At 44.8% G+C, this 22,242-nt stretch overlaps 1 protein-coding gene across 2 annotated transcripts in view; it reads right to left on the bottom strand.

The window, feature by feature from the left end:
• Positions 1 to 22,242, bottom strand: part of DIAPH2 (diaphanous related formin 2) — a 1,247,874-nt gene that overhangs the window by 1,155,239 nt on the left and 70,393 nt on the right. The window contains exon 2 of one of the 2 annotated variants that reach the window (XM_066581424.1): positions 15,571 to 15,603. The exons of the other annotated variant lie outside the window; for it this stretch is intronic. Coding sequence (XP_066437521.1) covers positions 15,571 to 15,603 — 33 coding nt within the window. The remainder of the gene's footprint in view (positions 1 to 15,570; positions 15,604 to 22,242) is intronic. 2 annotated transcript variants of the gene reach the window in all.

Genomic DNA, 22,242 nt, shown 5'->3' with positions numbered 1-22,242 from the left:
AGCGATCCACAAGTGCTTTCCGCAGCGGTCATGGCAGAGGGGGAGACGTGTGTCCTTGATCTTCTGACTTTCACTTGTTTAAACACTTCTTCCACTTATGTCGCCCCTCACCTTCTGGATGAACCACAGTGGGAGAATTGCTTCACATCTCTTATATGTGATTCACTTATAGCGGGATTTTTTTTACATTGTCACAATTAGGTGGTGTGAGGTTTTTATTTTTAAATGCAACGTTCCTTTATGGCTCCTGCACCCTGGCGAGAGCCAAGAAGGAAAGTGTGAGAGACAGGAGGAGGAGCCACTTCGGAGCAGAGCAGCAGTTGAGAGAAGGAAGAAGAACCAAAGGACAGCATGGGGGACCCACCCTATTGGAGGATAATTGGGGTTTCCTAGGGGGAGGGGGCTTAATGATATTCTAATGGGAGAGTGTATACGTTGTCATGGCAGCGGTTAGAGGGGGTCATTGTAGTCGGTATAAAAGTGGGATGGCCCCTGTATTGATTAATGATTATTGATTAATGTTTATTATGTCCATCGCCTCTTGGCTCTGACAAGGCGGAGGCCTTGTATGGCTAGTGGGACTGTTTAGCTTTGGAATGGCTACCGGGTCTCCGAGTCAGGAGGTAGGCGGCAGGAGGCTTTTGGTGATATTGGGTGTCTCAACTCAATCAGTTGCTGTGCAGTGGGAGGCATTACGGATATTTCCTTAGTTTGTGACGCAACAGAATTTTGGGGGGGCTATAATGACCTCCCCTATTTTTGGGGTAAAAGTTTAGTTTATGCAAAGTTATGTTGTAATAAAATGGCTGCTGTGACCAATTTATCCAAAATAGGTTGTCGTTAATTTGGGAATTGGATGGGAGTTGGTGGAGTTATTAATGTGTGAGGCTGCAGGAGATACGACTCCGTTCTACCCAGGTAAGGAGATTTATTACAAAAAGCTCTTTGTAAAAAAACTAAATTTGGATGGTTTTTACATGAATCTAGATTTACAGGGGTTGTCCAATTGTAAACGACCAATGGATTATCTTCTGGCCAAATCAGTAACAGTGGATCTGTGGGGGTCCGGTGCCTTGGACCTCTGCTGATCAGCTGTTCGCTAGGCCGGCGCTCTTGTGCACTGAGCCAATTTCTGCAGGAAGCAGACAGTTTCATCCTTACTACAGTGGCCAAATTATTTCACTGAGGCAAAAAGAATCTACATATTCTATTGAGGCACTTTCACACTGTAGACAATTTTAAAATCATTTCTTTAATATTCTTTAATGGTTAAAAACTCAGGGCACACAAAAAGCAGGAGGGAGATCTCCACCCCATTCCCCCCGCCGCCCCCCGCATCTTTTCGCAAGAGCGGGCAGGTACTCAAAAAGGACAATACTCGCTCGAGTATTTGTCCTTAGCGAGTGTGCTCGCTCATCTGTAGTCTGTAACCCTTACTGGAGTATGGAAGAGAACAGGAACCCAACATACTCTAGTAAGGGTTACAGACCCCTTTTTGTGTGCCCTAAGTTTTTAACCATTTAAGAATAATAAAGAAATCGTTTTAAAATGTACTATAGTGGTCAGGTTTGGTATTGGATTCCGCAGCAAATATCTGTTCTTGTGCAGCCAGCCTTATGCTGCATTGACACCAGGTACTGTCTGTGTAGTCAGATCAGCTGAGTACATGTAATTTATTGTATGTACACAGTGATTCCACCAGCAGAATAGCGAGTGCAGCTCAGGAGTATAATACACGATGTAACTCAGGATCAGTACAGAATAAGTAATGTATGTACACAGTGACTGCACCAGCAGAATAGTGAGTGCAGCTCAAGAGTAGGGTGTGTGCTGGTAAAGCTCTGCAAGATCCAGAGTGTGGTCTGAGAAGGAGGCTATGGCTTATTTGGATCCCAGGGAAAGTGCCCCTTTTTGGGCCTCTCTGCAAATGGAGTCCCACGCCTCCTCACCCCGGGGCCACTCGGGGGAGGGAAGGAAGTGAAGGCAGTGGCGGCATCAGCAGCATCAGCAACTCCGAAACAAACTTTGCCACTGGTGCCAGAGAAGCGAGCAGCACGCAAGAAGACAGGAGCTGCTGGTGAAGGTATGAAGAGGCTTGGATCTGGTCGTGGCTGCAGCAGCATGGCACCATTTGTCAGCATGGTGGCTTCCGATAGCGCGGGGAGCGAGATTGTGATCCGCAGCCAGACCCGCAGGAGAGCAGGTGAGCCACAGACCCAGGCAAGCATGGGGAAGTAGAGTAAGAGAAAGAAGGAGAAATCTGTGTCTGAGCTGGCCTTCCGGCTGGCAAGAAGTGTCAATGCCTATAACTTTTCTGGAAAATGTTGGTGGTACAAAAGAGGAAGCTGCGCGATGCCAAGATGGTCATGGAGCAAAAAGCTTCCAAGGAGAAAAAGGCAGAAGCCAGGATAGCAATGAAGGAATGCAATGACTGCATTAGAATGTGGGAAGCAGTAAGATGGCGGCAAGGTGCAGTAGCCAGGAGCAAACGGAGTCAAGTGATGGTGAAGCTTCTGATGATGTGTTGTACATGGATGTGCATGAGATCCTGGAGGAGCAGCCTGTGTGTTCCCAAGAGCTAGAACCAACACCTAGTGGCACTACATGTCTCAGAGACCTGCTGCCAGAGGAGATTGCACTGCCACCTACCTCAGGGGAATCTGTGGAGGGAAAAGCAAAAAGGCTGCAGGTGCAGAAGACCCCACAGCCGGGAGCCTCTCTGCATATGGGGGGCTTTATGTTTGGCGATGAGTTGCCGGAGCAGGACACGGGGATAAAGAAAAGAAAAAAGAAACCAGAGAAGCTGCAGGAAAAGCTTGTCTTTCTTAAAGTTCCTGGGAGGCCAGGTCTGGCTGCAAAGTCAGATCAGAGTTCTGACCCCAAGAACCATCCTGGCTCAGGTTCTGTGGTGGGCCTGGAGCAGGGGGTTGGGAAGAAAAGGGTCAAGCTGGTCAGACCCCCTGTCCCTGTGTTAGTTGGTAATAGGGGCAGGGAGCTCAGTAAGAAAGGCGCAGTAAAGGCCAGTACTGCTGGAGGTCGCGGTAACAGCAAGGAGGGTGGCAGTGGTGCCACTAATACAGCGAATGGTGCCTGTAATGTGGAGGGGGCTGCGGACCTAAAATCTGGGGTCTCCCATAATCGGGGAGCAAGTCAGGCAGGATCCCGCACCTCCAGTGATGCAGAGGCAAAAAAAAAAAAAGGGAAAAATAAAAACAAGAACACAAGCAAAAATCCAGAGGCATTACCATCTACCTCTGGAGAGGCCAGGACCCACCGATCACATGATCCGGAAAAAAAAGTAGCGGATGCGGGGATGGATGTGCAAGAGTGTGTGGTGGTTGTGAGGGACAATGCCGAGTGTACGCATTCCTCTGCAGCTGCTGGGCCTTAGGGCACCTCAGGTACCCCTGGCAGCCATGAATCTGGAGTCTCAGGAGATAAGGTGGTTAGGCCAGAGGGGTCACAGGCTCCAGTCGCCCCTCCAGTTGCAACAACAACTCGTAGGAGTTATGCCAGTGTCGCCGCTGGAGGGGATCCTCCTTGTCTCCAGGCTCTAGGGAGGGCATTTTGCAACAGCATCTCCTGGAGGCTTTACGGAAGGGGAAGAATACAATCACAGTTGAAGGAAGAGAGGTGGACCTATCTCTCTGGAAAGAGAAACATGGCTTGGGTGCCTTCCGAGAGCAAAGATGGGAAACCGTATGGTCCCTACCGACACCCGGGCAGGACGTATGATGAAGGAATGTGGTCCTTCTTCGCTGGAGAGGCAATGATACATGTCCTCCAAGGGTTAGGGTAGTGGATCTTCTGCTGAAGATGGGCTTCAAGGTGGTTGACATCTTTGCCCTGATCCATCCATACAGCGCGTCTGAATTTGACATCAGTTTTGTTCGCCCAGAGGGTCTAGAAATCTTCTGGGGGAATTATAGGCTGGTGAAAAATGAGCCTGGCTGGCAAGACTTTGCCATCCAGGTGGTGTCTCACCAGAAGGAGATCAAGAAGGTGACAGTTTTGACCTGTAATGAGTCACTTTCTTGCTTTGACATTATGGCATGACTCAGTCGGTTCGGAGAGGTGATGGAGATGCCCAAGAAGAAGAAGGATGAGCACAGCATATGGTCCGGGGCCTGGACGTTCATGGTCAAGCTAAAGCGTTCAGGAAACTCAGTGGCTCACATACCATCTGCAGCCTTCCTCGGCAGGGATTGTATCCTGGCCTTTTACCAGGGGTAGCCAAAGCTCTGCCACAGGTGCGGCAACCCCTTACACTTGAGTGCCACTTGTAAGACCTTGAAGTGCAGTCTGTGTAGGGGTCTGGGTCATCTAGCCACCTCCTGTGCAGAGATTAGGTGTAACCTGTGTGGAAATCTCGGTCACCCATTTAGTCGCTGTCCACGCTCCTTTTCCAATGCGGTCTCAGCCCCTACAGATGGGGGTCATGATGTGGCCCCCGGGGGTGAGGGGACCAGCAGAGGTGGGAGAGCTCAGGAGCCAGGGAAGAACAGGCAAAAGACGCCTGCTGAGCAGAGACATCAGAAGAAACGCAGGCGGATCAGGGAGCTGAAAAGAGCCCACGTGGCAGGTGGGTCATTGGTGGCCCCTGTTCTAGAAGCAAATCTTGCGGCTGAGTCTTTGAGGGGACAGCGAGTCAGATGAGAAGGACAGGAGGATCCAGAGGGAGGAGACCAACTCTGCAGAATCCTCCCACTATGAAAATGGGGATGAGGAAGGCAAGAGCTGGTTAGAGAAAAGGCGTAAGCTAGGTGCCATGAGGAGAAAACGAAGGGGGGATTCAAGATCTTCTCTCGTCCTGGGGAAAGTACTGGAAGGAAAAGTCTGCTCACCTCCAGTTGGACTCTCCAATAGGTTCTGAGCCCTCCGAGACATCTCTTCCTCCTCTTCTGAGGGGGAGGCAGAGGGCAAGGTTCCTAGGGCAAAGAAAGGGTCAACAGGGAGCGCTGAGTCTCCTCCTTATGGAGGCATAGTACCTTCTGGGGTGGGGGCTACTCTGCAACTTGGAAACAAGGTTGATGGGGTTGGGGGATCCCTTGCTATGCACACATCTGTGTCCAAAAAAAGAGGCAAGGGGCTTTCCTCTGACCAAGGAAGCAGATGTGAGGAAGAAAGACATCTAATTTAATCACTCATGATGGCGGCATCCACTCCGCTGATGCTGGCATTAATTAACGTTGCCAGCATTAAGTCAGATACAGCTAGATTTGCGGCCTTTGATTTTCTTGACCGCGTTGAAGCCGACATTTTATTTTTGCAGGAGACCAGGCTGTCTCATTTGGCAGCCATACCTAAGACAAAAAGGGAGTGGAGGTCAGGCCCTTTCTACTGGTCTCTTGCGGCCGAGCTGTATAGCAGGGTTGCGGTCCTTTTTACCACAGCGATTGAATGCCAACCAGTTATTAATATAGAAATGGGAAGGTGCTTGATCTTAAATGTCCTCATGAAGGGACAAGAATTAAGACTTGTCAACATCTATGGTCCCCAGTCAAAAAAGGACAGGAAGAGTCTTTTTATGAGGATCAAGCGCTACCTTTTTACCAGCCACCAATTTGTCTTTGGAGGTGACTTTAATACAGTCCCAAGAGCCTGTGATGGGGAGGCTCTGGAGACAGACAGTTGGCTTTTGATAGCGTCGCACTTAATAGCATAGCTAGCGAGGCTTGCCTGGTGGATGTCCACATCTGGCACACCACAGGTCACGAGGGTTTCACCTTTTATAGGGGTTAGAGCAGGTCTAGAAGAGACAGGTTTTATTTGAAGGAGGAAGCCATTTCTTCACCAGAGTCTGTTGTTGCAGCGACCCCCCCCCCCCCCCCCAGATGGGCAGAGGTTTGTGGAGACTGAATTTGTCACTCTTGGAGGAAACAGAGATAAGACAGTCCTTTGAGGATTTTCTGCAGAGCCAGGTACCATTACTGGATCTATGTAGTAGTAAGTCATAGTGGTGAGAGATGTTCAACAAGAGGGCATCGAGGTTCTTCCAAGAGCTCTCCAACCTCAGATGCCTGGACAGGTATCCCCCGTATTAAGGCCTGAGGAGGAAACTCGAACATCTCGTTTTGGCTGGAGATAGCCGCGAGGAGATCTCCAGAGTGAAATCTTTACTCCAGACGTGCCAGTACGATAGACACGCATCCTTGGTTTTTGAGAGGGATTTCAGGAAGTACCGCTCACCCGATCCTTACAGAAACTGTAGGATGTCAGTGAATAGTAAAGTGGTCACTGACAGTACAGGGTCCCTGAATCGATACAGATCAAGGATTTTGGAGGTCGTCAGATCCTACTACTCGCAACTCTTGGGAAAGAGGGATCTAGACTGTCCCTGAGCCGGGGGTAGACACCTCTCTTGGTGTTTTGACAGAAGTGATCCGAGTAGAGGAAGTTAAACTGGCGATTTATGGGCTCCAGCTTAAAAAAGTTGCCAGGACCGGATGGCTTAACAGCTGAGTATTATAAGACCTTCAAGGACCTCTTGAGTCCTCTGTTGACTAAGGTATTAAATGAGTGTCTTTCCTCTGGCATTCTGCCAAAGTCAATGAGGAGGTCAGCTTTGATTCTTCTGTCAAAGGGTAAAGACTCGAGCCGTATTGAGAACTGGCATCCCATAGCACTTCTCAATACAGACAGGAAGGTTCTGGCAAAAGTGCTGTTTAATTGGCTGGTGAAGTTTGCACCCTGACTCCTCTCGGGGGCCCAGCATTGCTCTGTTCCAGACCGTAGCACCTTTAGTGCTGTTCTCGGTGTCGAGAGGCAGTAGAGCAGGGTAGGGCTGGTCACTGGGAGGGGTACTTGCTGTCCTTGGATCAGGCCAAAGCGTTTGATCGGGTTAATCACGAGGTCATCTGGTCAGTCCTTCTGAGATATGGCCTGCCAGTGGGGTTTGTTGAATGGCTGCGAACATTGTATGCAGGGGCTGAGACTTTCCTGCTGGTGAACGGTTGGCTTGGCCGCCCTTTTGGGGTGGGGTCTTGCGGCCGTCAGGGCTGTCCTCTAAGTCCTCTGTTGTACGTGTTTGCGATAGATCCCTTTCTTAGTAGGGTTGATCGTGGACCTATAGCAAGGGTCGGGATGGACTGGGTGGTGTCGGAGGCTACCCTGAGGGCAGTGGCATACACTGATGATGTCACACTCTTCGTATCTTCAAGGGAGGAGGCGGAGTTTGTGGTGTCAGAGGTGGATGGCTACTCGGAGGCATCCGGGTCTAGGGTCAACTGGGATAAGTGCGAGGGTCTCTGGTTAGGAAGGGGGGATGCTGTGTTTGATTTCCCGGTCACTCTTCTGGTGCCCCAGGCTTCAGCAAAAGTACTTGGCATCAAATTTGACCTGGGGGATAACCCCATGCAAAATTGGGTGGACAGGCTGGATGGTGCCACTCACAAGGTTAATCAGTAGAAGGCTTGGTTTTTAACCCTTCAGGAAATAGTTAGCCTGAGCAAAACATACCTGCTCCCTTTATTCATCTACCTGGGCAGCGTATGCATTTTGCCAGAGCCTCTCTGGACCTGGGGCTATAACCTGTTTTTCCTAATGTTGTAGGGGAATAGGTGAACCTAATCAGGAGAGATGTTATGTACCGCACAAGGAGACTAGGGTTATCTATGGTCAACCCCATGGTGTTTTTTGTAGACACCTTTTTTAAGATCAACATAGGCAACCTCTGGCAAGAGAGGGCTCCTCCGTGGGTCTACTCCTGCGGGGATGGTTTCGGCCCTTTTTCCAGGAATGAGAGACAGAAAGACGAGTGAAGGACCTTCGCATGCAGCACGGATATCTCCCGGCTTACGCTACCTTGGCTCTGAAGGTGATAGGCCAGTGGGGTCTGGGGATATGGGAGATTAGGACTCTGTCGAGGAGGCTCTTCGATGAAATGGTCCTGTTGACCCATTTCCGGAAGTCCCTGGCGCTCAAGGACTGCCCAAGTCAGGACCTGGAGGGGGATTACGTTTACTAAATTCAACCTGGGTCCCCTTGAAGTTTTGGGACTTGGCTTGGTGCTGCTTTCACAGGAGACTGTATGTAAGGGGTAACTTGAAGAGCAGGCCTCTGATTGACAGGGGTTGCCACCATCAGGAGTGCAGCGATGTGCTGGAAAGCATGGAGAATTTTCTGCTTCAGTGCCCCTTTAATACAGAGGTATATCAACAGGTAGGGGTCTCCATAGGCTGGCCTCAGCTGGCACACCTCTCCTATGCAGAGTAGACTTATGGAGCCTTCAGAGGTCATGGTGGCAGGGACCGCTGAACTTTATTTCTAATTAGCCTAGTGGTTAGCTTCCACATCTGGAGTGCACGATGCTTAATCTCGAGGGAGCTAAAAGTGCTCCCCGTGGATACGATATGTAGGAACATCTTGGGTGACCTGGTGGTACGTTCTGTGGAGTATGAGAGGCTGGGCACATCTAAGGCTTCGATCCTATGGGGACGGCTTGTTTTTTTATTAGGGACAGTCTTTTCTTAATCTTCTAGTGTCAAAATAGGGAGAGAGTAAGGACAGGATAGGGAGAGAGGAGGGATAGGGCAGGGACAGTTACTATGAAGGGTCAGACTGAGGGGCAGACTAAGGACAGTCTAGGGCAAATTAGGGAATTAATAGGGAGACCTTTTTTTAAATTCAAGGGATAGGACATTGTCATGCCTATGCCTGGCTTATCATCTCCAATCCAGGTGGGGGGCTGTGAGTGCACCATGAAGCCTTTTGTTTTGATTTAGGCAAAATGGAATGAAGTAGGGCTGCAGGTGAGCCGACCTTAGGCTTTCAGGTTATGTATAATAGTATATAATATATATTGGTTTATTGGAGTTTATTGCATTATTATTTTCATATGTATATATTCACGTTTTGGGTGGTAGGTAGGTTGGGTGGGGAGTTGTGGGGAGTGGGATTCACGCCTTGAGCCATAGCCTGGCACGTCCCGAATATTGAAGTCTGGGCACGGACTGTTGGAGTCGGCATGGCCCCCAGGCTGCGGCGGGCACAGTGTGGTATTATTAAGAAGAAAAAAAAAACATTGGTGTGGCTTGGCATGTCCTGAACTGAACTCTGGGCACAGACTGGTGGAGCAGGCTTGGCCCCCAAGCTGCACTGGGGACCTAAAAAAGCTTAAAAAAAACATATATATCTTTTCAGTTAGTTCTTTTTATGCCAGTTGGCGTGGTTTTTCTGTTTGCATTTGGTTATTTATGCTGCTATTTCAGTTATTTATGTTGTGTCTATGTTAATGCTAAAAAAAGTTTGTGTGGGTACAGTGCGGCACGGCTGGACCTGGAGTTGTAGTTTCCATGGTTTTACGTTTTAGGTTTATTGTTGTATATTGTGTAATATGTTGAATGTGCATTTGTGTGGGAGTGTACTTTGGGGAGTAAGGACATTTACTTTGTTTATGGATCATGGACTGGGTATTAGTGTATCTTGACGCCCCCTGATGCTGATTGGCTGCAGAGCTGGATGGGCTGCAGGTCCTTTCAGCCCACTAAGCACAGCTGTAGAGGAGAGCAGCGGGTTGTGATTTTTTATTCATGTCAGGGAGGGAGGTGTAGGGTGAGGGGTAAGTGTCACAGTTAGTCTTTAACTTTTCATGTAAGCCTAACTGTTACACTGACCCCTCACCCTAACCCTCGATCCCTGACATAAATAATAAGAGACGGCACGCTGCTCTTTCCTGGCCCTGCTGCCGCTCCCACTGCGACCGAAGCAGGCGGGAGCGTATTGAGTGGAGTCCCTGCTGCTGTGTCACTCACCATCCACTAGCAGTATAGTATCGCGCTGCCGCTTCCTCCCCAGCCACAGCATCCGGTAGCAGTGTAACTGACGTCACCGCTGGTGTCCCCGGGTGGCACTCCTGCACCCACGGCAAATATGCCTCCCACTTGCGTTCCCCCTACGGGCCAAGCCTGCGGCAGCGCTGTCAGTGGTGTCCCCGCTTCAGTCCGGCATTCAGCATCAGTATAGAATAAGTAATGTATGCACACAGTGACTCCACCACCAGAATGGTGAGTGCGGCTCTGGAGTATAATACAGATAATTGTTCTAGTACAAGTACTATGAAGTGTGTACAAATGTACTCCATTTTCTTTAACTAACTATACTTGTGTTCAAAAGTGAACAGTTAATAGGGAGACATCAGCCTGCAGCAGTGCAAGGGCTACAGAAGTGCCGAGCAGGTTGTTCTGGTGGGCGCTGTGGGTCCTGGTCACTGAGCCACTGATGCAAATGTCTCTAAATACTTAAAGTCTTGTAAATTGCTGCTTTTTAGGCTCATTTGCAATTCTTACTCAAATCCAGCCCACTGTTCTAGCGCTTACTTCTCTCATTATGAATCATGCATTTAAATTCTTCTGACAAAAAGGCTGCAGGTCACTTCATTACCTCACATGTGGGCACGGAGCCATCTGCTGCCCCACTTATTAACCCCTCATCAACTGCAGTTTCTACATCATAAATGGCCAGATACTTTATTAATTTTGATGCTTTAGACCGAATTGTACTTGTACGCCAACATTTTATTTTATACCATTAAGGGCTCATTCACCTAACCGTGATTTTGGCGCATATAATTTGTGCAATGCATGGCTGTGTGACACGCGGTGAAGGGAGTCAGTGAAGGTACACGGACTATCATTGATCTGTTTATATTAGTGGGTAGATACGCATGTGAAAAAGATCCCAATATGTATATTCTTTTAAACGGGTAGCGTGTGCAACTCTGTCTATATGTAATACACTGCATATGGGTGACGGTACGAACAACGCCGCTATGAGACAGAGCGGGCAATTAAAAAAAAAAGACAGAAGTCAGACTGCGTGACACAGTATGCAAAAGACATGCTATCCTCCGGCTCACACAGATCGGTAAAACACTGCGCGACCCACGCCTGCAGACATGTAAATCGGCTCTTGTTGGTATATTTGATTAGGAAAGATTAGTGTGGAACGTACATTAACATTTTTCAAACTTTTAAAAAAGTGTATAATATATTTCTGTTGCTTTTAGTTTCTCAGATTCACACCAAATCAGGGCTGTGGATGCAGTCTAGGTGGGTGGGTGTTCATTTTTTTGGATATGTCATTAGTATATTTAGCATCGTTCACACTTTATAATACATTTTGACTGTGGTTTTCACTTATATTGGGCATCTGTAGTGATGCAGAGGGACTAAAGGGCAGTCGAATAGTCAGCAAGTCCTGAATACCTGGCTGTGAGATCTTCTAGAGACATAGTAGGTATCATTCAGAGGGAAGACACTGTCTATCCCCCGAGATCAAGCTAAGGTTAGTCTGCCCGGCAACCATTCTCTCTGATTGGCTGCTTGTCAGTAAAGTCTTTGATTGGTGGAATGGGAGGAGTCTAGCCAAGCCCAGGAGAGTAAGCAGGGTGGAGGAGGAAGTGTGTCATAAAAAAGAGAAAAAGTGCAGGAAAGAGGAAGTGAAGGAGGAGTCAAGGAGTTGGTCATTGGAGGTGGAGGAGAGAGGAAGTAGTGTAAGGAGGTGCAGCAATCGGAAGAACTACCAGAGGTGGGAAGGTGGAGGAAACAAGCTACAGTGAGGAGGAGGAGGATGTATACAAAGAATACTTCTCAGTAGAGAGTGCGCTTTGCCCCTGTGTAATTACAAGTTAGAGGAAGTACAGGCAACCCTGCATAAGCTATCCATTCTTGAACCAATACCCATTCAGAAACAACCCCAGATAGCTTAGACTGGTAGGCTCCATTTTACCAAGTTAAGGAAAAAGTCAAAAAAGAAGTACGCGTATTTCCATTCTTGCACCAATACCCGTTCGGAAACAACCCCAGATAACTTAGACTGGTGGGCTTGGTTTTCCCAAGTTAAGGAAAAAGTCAAGGAATAAATACATGCATTTCTTCTCAAGTGAAAATTGTTTAAACTTAATGCTAACTACAAATTCTGTCAAGTGTGAATTGTTGTGAATTTCGCAAGTGTGGAGTAAACTGTGTACCTTTGGTTTACTTTTTAAAGTCTGGTTTGAAATCTTCATTTTATCGTTACCAGAACGCTTCATTGAAGAGGTACTGGCGTCATGAGAAAATTAACATTATATTATTCCTTGCTACTGTTGCTGTTTTGCTGCTGGGCCAGGCCATGTCTGGACATTCTCAGACTCACTTGAATAAGTCATAGCATTCCAAAGTTATTACCCCATCAAGTGAAACAGGTCAGGTTGGAAAGATTAGGCTTGGTCACATAGGACAAAATGGACTTGGGGAACAAGTGGATAAAAAAAATTGTAAAGATTTTTTAGTTGAAAATAACAATTGGTTTATACAATAAGTCATTTTATGGTGGCACTTTCCCTTTAAGGATGTCGCCTATTTAAGGGACGAAGGCTTTTTAATATTACATTTTATTTTTGCGTTTCTAGATGTATTTTTAGAGCAATTTTGCACTATTATAAATTAAATAATCTTTTTTTTGTAACATATTCGAATTCGAATAACTGCATTTTAAGGGGTTGTAAACTATGTATGGCCTATCCTCAGGATGCGCTCTAAATAATAGATTGACGGGTGTCCATCGCCCAGGGCCCTCACTGGACTGCTGTCCACCTGGTTCCTGCACTCATGCACTGAGCTGGTTTCAGGGAATATATATATATATATATATATATATATATATATATAAAAATATATATATATGTGTGTGTGTGTGTGTGTGTGTGTGTGTGTGCGTGTGAAAACCCTCAGTGACTGACTCACTGACTTGCCACTAATTCTCTAACTTCCCGATGTCGCACAAACATGAAATTTGGCAGGAGCATTCTTTAGGTCCTAAATAGGAAAAGTAAAGGCGTCACAACTCGAAAATGCAATGCTAATTGCAAAAGTATTGGCACTCCTGTATAATGTACCAAATCAAATTCTCTAACTTCCCGATGTGGTACAAACGTGAAATTTGGGATGATCATTCTTTATGTCCTAAATAGGAAAAAATAAAGGGATTACAACTTGATTATTCAATGCTAAGTGCAAGAGTAAGTGCCCCTCTATGTAATGTATCTTCCCAGTGTCGTACAAGCATGAGATTTGGCGCAAGCATTCTTTAGGTCCTAAATGAGGAGAGAGAGGGGTGGCACATTTTGCGGAGAGACATCGGTATGTGCCACCTGAGGAGAATCTAACGCTTCTCTATGTGTATACATATTTTATTTCTCGGTTCCTCTGAAGTAACCTTGACTTCATAGAATTTTCCGTGCAAACAACACATAAACACCTGTATCAAATTAACTGGGGTGAGGCTGGGTATATCAGCTAGTGCAGTATAAAGTCTGGCAACTACTTAGTGGGGCTGTTCTGGCAGAAATCAGCTCAGCCTGGCAGACAGCTGATCAGCAGAGATCCTGACCAACAGACACAATCTACAATTACTCACCTGTCCTGAAGATAGACCACAGATAGTTTACAGGTGGACAGCCCAATTAAGTGTATTGTAGCCCTACACCCATGCTTACAAAACGTATGCCCTGGTAGGCATTATAGCAGGGAAGCCCTGGGGTTATGTTAGGCAAGAGCTTTCCAGATGACATCATAAGCAGTGTTAAATGGCAGGGTGGACGTTTTCTTTAAGTCTGGATGTTTTTGTGAAGTAACAGCTGTCAACCACTGGTGGCTCCCTACCCCTTCTGTAAAACAGCTGCGGTCGCAAAATCCTCTAAATATACGATGCTGGAAATTAACCACTTACAGTGGGTCCGATAAGTTTTCAGACCCTTTCAATCTTTTACATTTTGTTATGTTGTGGCCTTGTTTTCCCCATCATTCTGCACTCAGTACCCCATAATGAAAACAAAATGTTAGACATCTTTGTAATTTGTTTAAATATTAAGACTAACATTTGACATTGATATAAGTATTTCAATCTTCTGGTATGACATGAGCTCTGGGGGCCTCTCGTTTCTGTTGATCATCTTTGAGATGTTTCTGCACTTTGTTTGCAGTCACTTGTGGTAAATTCATTTGATTGGACATCCATTTTAAAAGGCGCAACTCTGCTGTATAAGGTCTCACAGCTCACAATGTATATCAGAGCTACAACCCAGCCATGAGGAGGAAAGAACTGCCTGTAGAGCTCAGACAGGATTGTTTAGAGGCTCAGATCTGGAGAAGCTCCAAAAACATTTCTGCTCCAGTGATAGTTCCCAAGAGCCCAGCGACCCCCATAATACTTACATGGGAGAATAACCAGGATTCTTTCGAGAGTTGCCAACCCACCAAACTAAGTATTTGGGGAGGAAAGGCCTTGGTAAGACCAAGAACCCAATGGTCACTCTGACAGAGCTCCAAAGTTCCCATGTGCAAATGGGAGAAACTCCCAGAAGGTCAACAATCCCTGCAGCCTCCACCAATCTAAAGGATTCTGAGACTGTGAAACCCGATTCTCTGCTCTGATGAAACCAACATTGGACTTTTTAGCCCCAATCCTTAGTGCTATGTCTAGGGGAAACTAGGTGCCGCTGATCACCTGCCCGATACATCCGTATAGTTAAGCCTGGTGGTGAAGCATCATGCTGGGGGAGGGGAGACTGGTCAGGGTTGATGGAAAGCTGAATGGAGTAAAGTGCAGGGATAATGAAAACCTGATCCAGAGCACAAGGGACCTTAGTCTAGGCAAAAGGTTCACTTTCCAAAAGCACAATGACCCTAAACCCACAGCCAAGACAACCCAGGAGGGGCTTAGGGACAACTTTGTGAATGTCCTTGAGTCACCCAGCCGGAGCTCTGGAGATACCTGGAAATTGTTGTCCACAGATGGCCCCCATCCAACCTGACAACTGTAGAGGATCTGCAGAGAAGGATGGCGAAAAATCCCCCAAAACAGGTGTGCAAACATTGTGGCAGCATATCCAAGAAGACTGAAGGCTTTAACCGCTGCCAAAGGGGCTTCAACTATGTACTGAGTACGGGGTGTGAATACTTATGTCTATACAAAATATTGATTTCTAAAATTCTGCTGTCACTTTGCCGAATGATGGGGAAAACTTGATTAAAAAAAAAAATTGCACAGGACCACAACATTACAAGATGTAAAAATGTGAAGGGTCTGAAGACTTTCTGGACCCGCTGTATATTACTTTCTTATTTGAATCTTTCTAAAGGCAACTTTTTTCCTGCACAAACAAAAAATCAAGCACCAAAATGTTTTAACCATCACAAATGTTGAGATTTAAATGAGTTGATATTAGAAGCAGTATTAGTAATAGAATCTCATGAATTCATACAAAAACATTAGAATACGGAACATTTATAATATCAGGAACAAAATTGGATTAGTATTTTCAATTTTGGCAAGAAAATCAGTGCATGCATTTAAAGGCAATTATATGAAATTAGAAGCTGGAGGATTCCTTATCGGCTAAATGATTACGATCAACATCCCAAAAGCCTAAAGCATTAAGAGGCAAATGGACAGCATTGATTGGGAGCAGGAGAATAATCATAGGTCCTCACAGGCTACAAGCGAGTTCTGTGCATGCATCGTTATGATTGATGGTGAATGTTTAGTAATGGAACATGCAATGTCCGTCACCGCTCACCGTCATCTTACCATATCGTCTGCCAACGTTTTTATGTGAATGTTCTATAAAAGCCAACAAAAACAGGAAAGAAAAAAAGAATCATTAAAGGAAAAAGAAAAATCCAAGTAATGGCAACAGAAAAATGACTTCAGATCATAAACAAGGGCTGGATACAGATTTTAAGACATTTTTCTTAAGCTAGGCCATCAATTTGTAACACTAGAGCGGCTCTTCCATATTATAAATATATATGCAAGGCTATATACAAGAGAGCTTTTACCTGAAATAGCTGATTTTGGTGATTTTTAGCAACCGTTGTTTCAAAAAGGGATGGATGATTTGTACTGGACAGTGGCAGACCATGGTCTACCAAAGACCTGAAGCGTCCTGCTGAAAAATTTGAGCCAACCGTGGACAAAATCACAAATGTATAGCAGGATCTGCCTATACCTCTGCGATTATTCGCCACATTGGTCAGAGCTCTCTCTAACAATATAAAAGTAGCACCGGCCCCAACTCTTGGTTCCTCGGGAGCCGGTCCCCCACTTATCTTCACTTCTTGGTGCACATACTGACTCAGGGTCATGTGACCACTGCAACATTCACATGACTTTCAAGATCTGCACCCGGAAGCAAAGATTAGCGGAGGACCAGCCTCCAGAGGAACGGAAGTAGGGCAGGTGAGTATTACTTGCTATTATACCACACTGGATCTGTTTTTTTCCTCCCTGAATAGCCTCCTTTACCGTTTCTGGTGAACGAGTTTATAGAAAACATCTCACGGCCAATTGTTAGCTTTAGTGATTTGCATGTCCCAACTGCATTAGTATGTATCCAGGCCCAGCAGTGTGGTGGTATAGGACATGTAGTTATGCCTGATATTGCAGTACACATGTACAGAGGGGCTGCCACTGCGTTCTACTGCCCAGTGATTCTCCAGGGTCACTTCTTGATGGCCTATCCTAATGTGAATTAAAATAAAACAATGAATAATATTCATTCATTATTCGTAGTAAAAAAATTTCATTTTAGTTCATTTTTCCTTGCTTTTCATTCCATGCCCCGCTTTAGGATCAGTTGACATCATTTCAATAAGAATACAATAACCTCAACCATCATTTGTTTATAAGGCTTGTCTGTTTTTTACAAAACCCTTTTGAAAGACGGTACCCCAAATATAAGCTGATTGCAGTCTGTTCTGCAGATTCCCTCGACATATATAGATGTGATCTGTGGATTAATTCCCATGCAGCGCCACCACTGGAGAAATAAAGTATTGCACGGTAACCTGTAATATTTATGAACGTGTGGGGTCCTCCAGAGAAAGAGGCTCTTTTAGTAGATAATCTCTTCTTTGGCTAATAATTGAGGGTCCTGAAAAGGAGACCACCTTCTATTAACTAAAAATGGATTTTCTAAACCAGACAACGAACTTAATACAAAAACAGATAAGATTTAGTGTTAGCAATAGCGTTGAGCAAATCAAAACTATCAAACTCTGTTTTAGGTCAACCTTTATCTCAATGTTCACTTCAGTGTAAACCCGAAACTCGAGCAGTTCATCTTGGCCAAACGCACTAAAAGTCCTTCTCCTCCTTTGCTGGCACTGTTGTCTTGAAGCACAGGGGTCGTAGGTTCAAAGTTGACTAAGGACAGCATCTGCACAGAGTTTGTATGCTCTCCCTGTGTTTGTGTGGGTTTATTCAACTTTGTACAAACCTTTGAACAAACACCATGCAGAAGTTGTCCTTTGTCAGATTTGAAACTGGAGCTGCAACACTGCAGGACAATAGCGCTACCAGAAGAGGAGGCGGAGGAAGGAGGAGGAAAACCTGTGCGTTTCTAAGACCATTTTATATACCTGTTTTGGGGGTATCTAAAAAGTTCCTGTTCAGTTTGAACTACTGTTTATTGTCCACAAAAAAATCAGGCACCTAAAAGGAGTTGTCATGAATGGAATGAAACTTTATGTGTGATTGTAACATTGATATAAGTGATTACAATATCAGAGCAAAAAGGGCGTTTATTGCAGAAAACTGATCCCTTGAAGGGAGGCTCTAGTACCCTGTTGTATCACCTCTAGCTTGGATACAAGATGTGATACGTGCGGGCATAAAGGCTCTTGTACCCTGTTGTACCTCCTCTAGCTTGGATACAAGATGTGATACGTGTGTGCATAAAGGCTCTTGTACCCTGTTGTATGCTTTGGAAGTTGGTGTCCCAGATAGTCCCATACATGTTCCTTTGGTGATAAATCTGGTGACTGGGCAGCCACAGAAGTGTGACAATGTTGTGTGGGCTCCTGTGACCCCCTTGTGTGTGTGGGCGAGCATTATTCTGCTGCCTCTTGGAAGCTGCCATGAGAGGAACACATGTAGCTGCAGGAGCTCCTGAACATATCGCTGAGCAACGCAGGATTGAGGCGTTCACCCTGAGGTCTCCAGAGATGAACACAGCCACCATCAGCTCCCAAACTAAACTTGGATGTGTCACTGAAGGCAACCTGGTTCTGTAGTGTCCAGTTTCATTTATGACACCACTGCAAATGAAGGGAACAGTGGGTATCAAAGGCAGAACATGTAATGGGGGCCTTGAGACCAAATGTGCTTCAGCCAAGTGCCTGAAAATGGTTCCAACAGACACAGGGGTCTAACAATGGCACCCCAGGTCTCTGGATGGCGGACAGCTAAACAGTTGTGGCTGGTCATGCTTGTTGGATGATCAGATGCTCTTCTCTACTGGTGGTCTGTAGGAGGCGTCCTGAACCCTGTCACCTTGTGTGCTCTCACACATCTACTGGTTCCAACATCTCCTCCAAACATGCAGCACATCTTGTTCAACCTATTGGGTCAGTGTTCTGGGAGTGGTAGTTATGTAACAGCTGCAGAATTATATTATGGAGAATACTGCATTATGAACTGTTATGTTAGCGGAAACAGCAGAACACCCCCTTTCGTCCCTGAGTCTAACAATGCCTGCAGTGGGTTCATATTGGTGGTTATCAATTATAACAGTCAATGTAAATATTTCTGGTGAAGTCAAGGCATCCTATAGGCAATATTTGGGTGTGGAATATTGTTTGAGTAGGGAGTACATGACTTAGGTATGTTGAGAAGAGGATAATGTTTCTCCTTATGGAGGTGCAGAAAGTCTTAAAGGCTGAGCAACGCTCCCTGGGGAAAAGATATGCAAATAAGTGATGAAATAATTTTCCATAGTGCCATCTATTGTAAGGTATCTATCCTATGAGTCAACATTCTGGTTATAAAGTTTTGGTTGACTGTGAGAGAGTATATGAGTATTCTGGATTGGATTTCTTCCCTACTCATGGTATATGGCCTGTTAAAAGGTTATTGGCCCGTAAGTGTAGTAACCTTCCAATAAGTGGCGCTGTGGGAATATCATTCCATCACTCATTGCCAATGACACAAAGCTAGGAGGGCTAGCCAACACTAGAGGAGAGAGAGTATTCAAAAAGATTTAGAAAAGCTTGAACACTGGGCACCGACTAACAGAATGGTATTTAACAAGGAGAAAAGCAAAGTCCTACATCTGGACAAGAAAAATGAAAAAAGCACATACAGAATGGGAGGAATTGGGCTAAGCAGCAGCACATGCGAAAAAGACTTGGGTATATAAATAGATCACAAACTGAACATGAGTCAACAATGTGATGCAGCAGCCAAAAAGGCAAACACAATTCAGGGATGTATTAAGAGAAGCATAGAGTCTAGATCACGTGAGGTAATTATCCTCATCTACTCTTCCTTACTCAGATCTTATCTGGAATACTGTGTCCAGTTCTGGGTGCAGAAACTGGAGCAAGTTCAGAGAAGAGTCACCAAGACGGTGAGCGGTCTACAAATCATGTCCTATGAGGAATGGTTAAAGGATCTGAGAGTGTTTATCTTGCAGAAGAGAAGGCTGAGAGGAGACTTAATAGCTGTCTGCAAATATCTGAAGGGCTGTCACAGTGCAGAGGGATCAGCCCTCTCTATTCTCATCTGCACAAAGAAAGACTAGAAGCAATGGGATGAAACTGAAAGGCAGGAGACACAGATTAGATATTAGACAGTGAGGGTGATGATTGTGTGGAACAGGTTACCACAGGAGGTGGTGAGTTCTCCTTCAATGGAAGTCTTCAGAGGCTGGACTGAAATCTGTCTGGATTGATTTAGTGATCCTGCACTGAGCAGGGGGTTGGACCCGATGACCCTGGAGGTCCCTTCCCACTCTACCATTCTAGGATTCTATGATTTGCATAACTATAAAGAGTGACTATGCTTCTTGACAAGGGATGGACTGAGCCATATGAATATCTAATGGCTGCAATATGTAGAATTTGTTTATTGTGTTTATTAATATTGGATTTGTAGCCTACTTTCATTTCTTGGGCTCTTGTCGTTGACCCACTGGGGTTACCTAAGGAAACAATTGAGCAGCTCCGATTAACGCTCTGCAAATTTGCAGGAAATGGATGCCTATATTCTGTAATTTTCTTCATCAGATGTTGAAAAAGACTTTAACAAAGCCCAATAAAGACAGTAATTTGGATTAGAGATAAAAAGGCGAGATAATAATAAAACAATATTTCGACTGATTAAGCAGATCGGAGATTTGAATAAACCCACAGGTGGCATTCATCTCACAGACACAAATGGAAATCTGCTACTGGGATGTTACTTGATCATTTGATAGCACTTACAATTAATTTAAATGTGACTCTCCTAAATCATGTTCAGCTTGTAAAATAGTCATATTACTTAAAATGTACAACATAATTTGATAAGTAGAGAAAGTCGATCCGTTCTACAATCGGCGTTAATTGACTCTTTCTTAATTATGTCACAATAAATTCAATTTTATAATTTCACAGAACATTAAATTATATTTTAATCATACAGAACTATATTAAACAAACTCGCTTCAATTATCATTAAAGTACAAGATTAAACCTTGTATACAATTAAATAAAATTACAAAAAAGAGTATATTTTATTCTTACTGTGCCGCCACGATGTCATCCACCGCTGCGGAGGGCTTCACTTACAGGGATACATTTACAACATCGCTGCTTTACATTATTTTTTATCTTTATTCACTATTTAGATCATTTGATGTGCTGGTAACTCAGTAATTCACCCGGTGGCAAATGTCACTTGTTTCCTTTTAACCCTTTCCACCACAGCCAGTTTTTGTTTCCGTCGACATAGCGGTTGAAGGCTTGTTTTTTTGCGGGACAATTATCTATCTATGGTACCATTAATTGTATCGTATAATCTGTTGGGAAACTTTTAGACATTCCTAGGAGTGGAATGAGATGGAAACATGTCCTGTTTAGCGGCATTCACGGTGTGTTATACATGACGTGTTGCCTTTATTCTGTAGCGGAGTAGAATTATGATGAACCCAAATTTGTGTACTTTTTAAAAATGTTGCAGCATTTGAAAAAAAAAAAAGGATAAATGTTACTTTCTATCGCCACATTCTGCCACTCATAACCTTTTATCTTTCCGTTGACGGGCTTGTTTTGTTGCAGGGGTTTTCTAGGCAAAAACTATTGATGACCTATAATTTGAAAAACATGTAGGGGCCGTCTGGGACTACCGTGAATATTTTTTTTATATATGAACATACCATTGACAACTTTCTAATACATTATAGGAATTCAGGGAAATGCTGCCAGTTCCCTGCGTATTTTGGCGCTGATTAGACTTGCTGCTTGCACAAAAAAACCAACAAGCAGGGCACATTAATTTAATGCATCTTGCATATTCACTGCTTATTTGTGCAGCCACAATACCTTCAATGGGATATTTCAGAAAATCTTGCGAACAAATGTATATGTATATATATATATATATATATATATATATGTATATATTGCATATTTACACCTGTGACTGATCCATTAGGGTGCATTCACATGACGATATTCACGTGCAACTTCCATCTATTTAGGGCTTCTTCAGATGAGCGGGCGCAAAAAACAGAATTGAGAATCAACCTATTGAAAAACGTGGTAAAACAAGCTCATCTGAAAGAGCCCTTACTAGATGGATGGAACTCACACGGGAAAATAACCTACTGATTTCTGTTTATTCAATATTTCTCTAGGACAAAAAGGTCAGAAACAGAAAAATCGCTACATGTCCTATTTTGGGGGATTCTCTTTTAAAAATAACTAATTCATTATTATGGGAGCCTATTAAAAGTCTATTGGGGGGGCAAAAATACGCAAGTAGATACATAAAAACTGTGCAATTGTGCTGGAAAAAACTAAATTGCCATTTAAATTGGGATGCTTTTGTCTTTTGCATGCAAATTGACATGCCCTGTGGGCACAAAAGGCACGGTGATGTGCGCCGACATGCGACATTCACGGCATGCACAGTTGCGCCTATGCTCGTGTGAAGGAGCCCTCAATACAATATTTGACCAAGCAATACGAATCCTTGTCTGTATATTGCACTCAGATATAGAGCAAATAGCTCAGGGGTCTGTAAAAATATACATTTTGGCAAATAAAAAGCAGGTCAAACTGAAGCATTATGAGGGAGTGATGATAGGAAATCATTAATGATAAGTACATGCAGTGTGTGACCTTCCTCCAGAGAGGGCGCCGCTGTAATGGTGGCAACAATGCTTCTCATAACTAGAAAATTGCCACTGATTGTTTTAATAACAGGACGGGTTCCGAT

Source organism: Eleutherodactylus coqui, chromosome 10, assembly GCF_035609145.1.
Source record: "Eleutherodactylus coqui strain aEleCoq1 chromosome 10, aEleCoq1.hap1, whole genome shotgun sequence".
NCBI lineage: Eukaryota > Metazoa > Chordata > Amphibia > Anura > Eleutherodactylidae > Eleutherodactylus > Eleutherodactylus coqui.
Note: the sequence above shows the minus strand (reverse complement) of the source record. Positions and strands in the feature narration are given on the sequence as shown.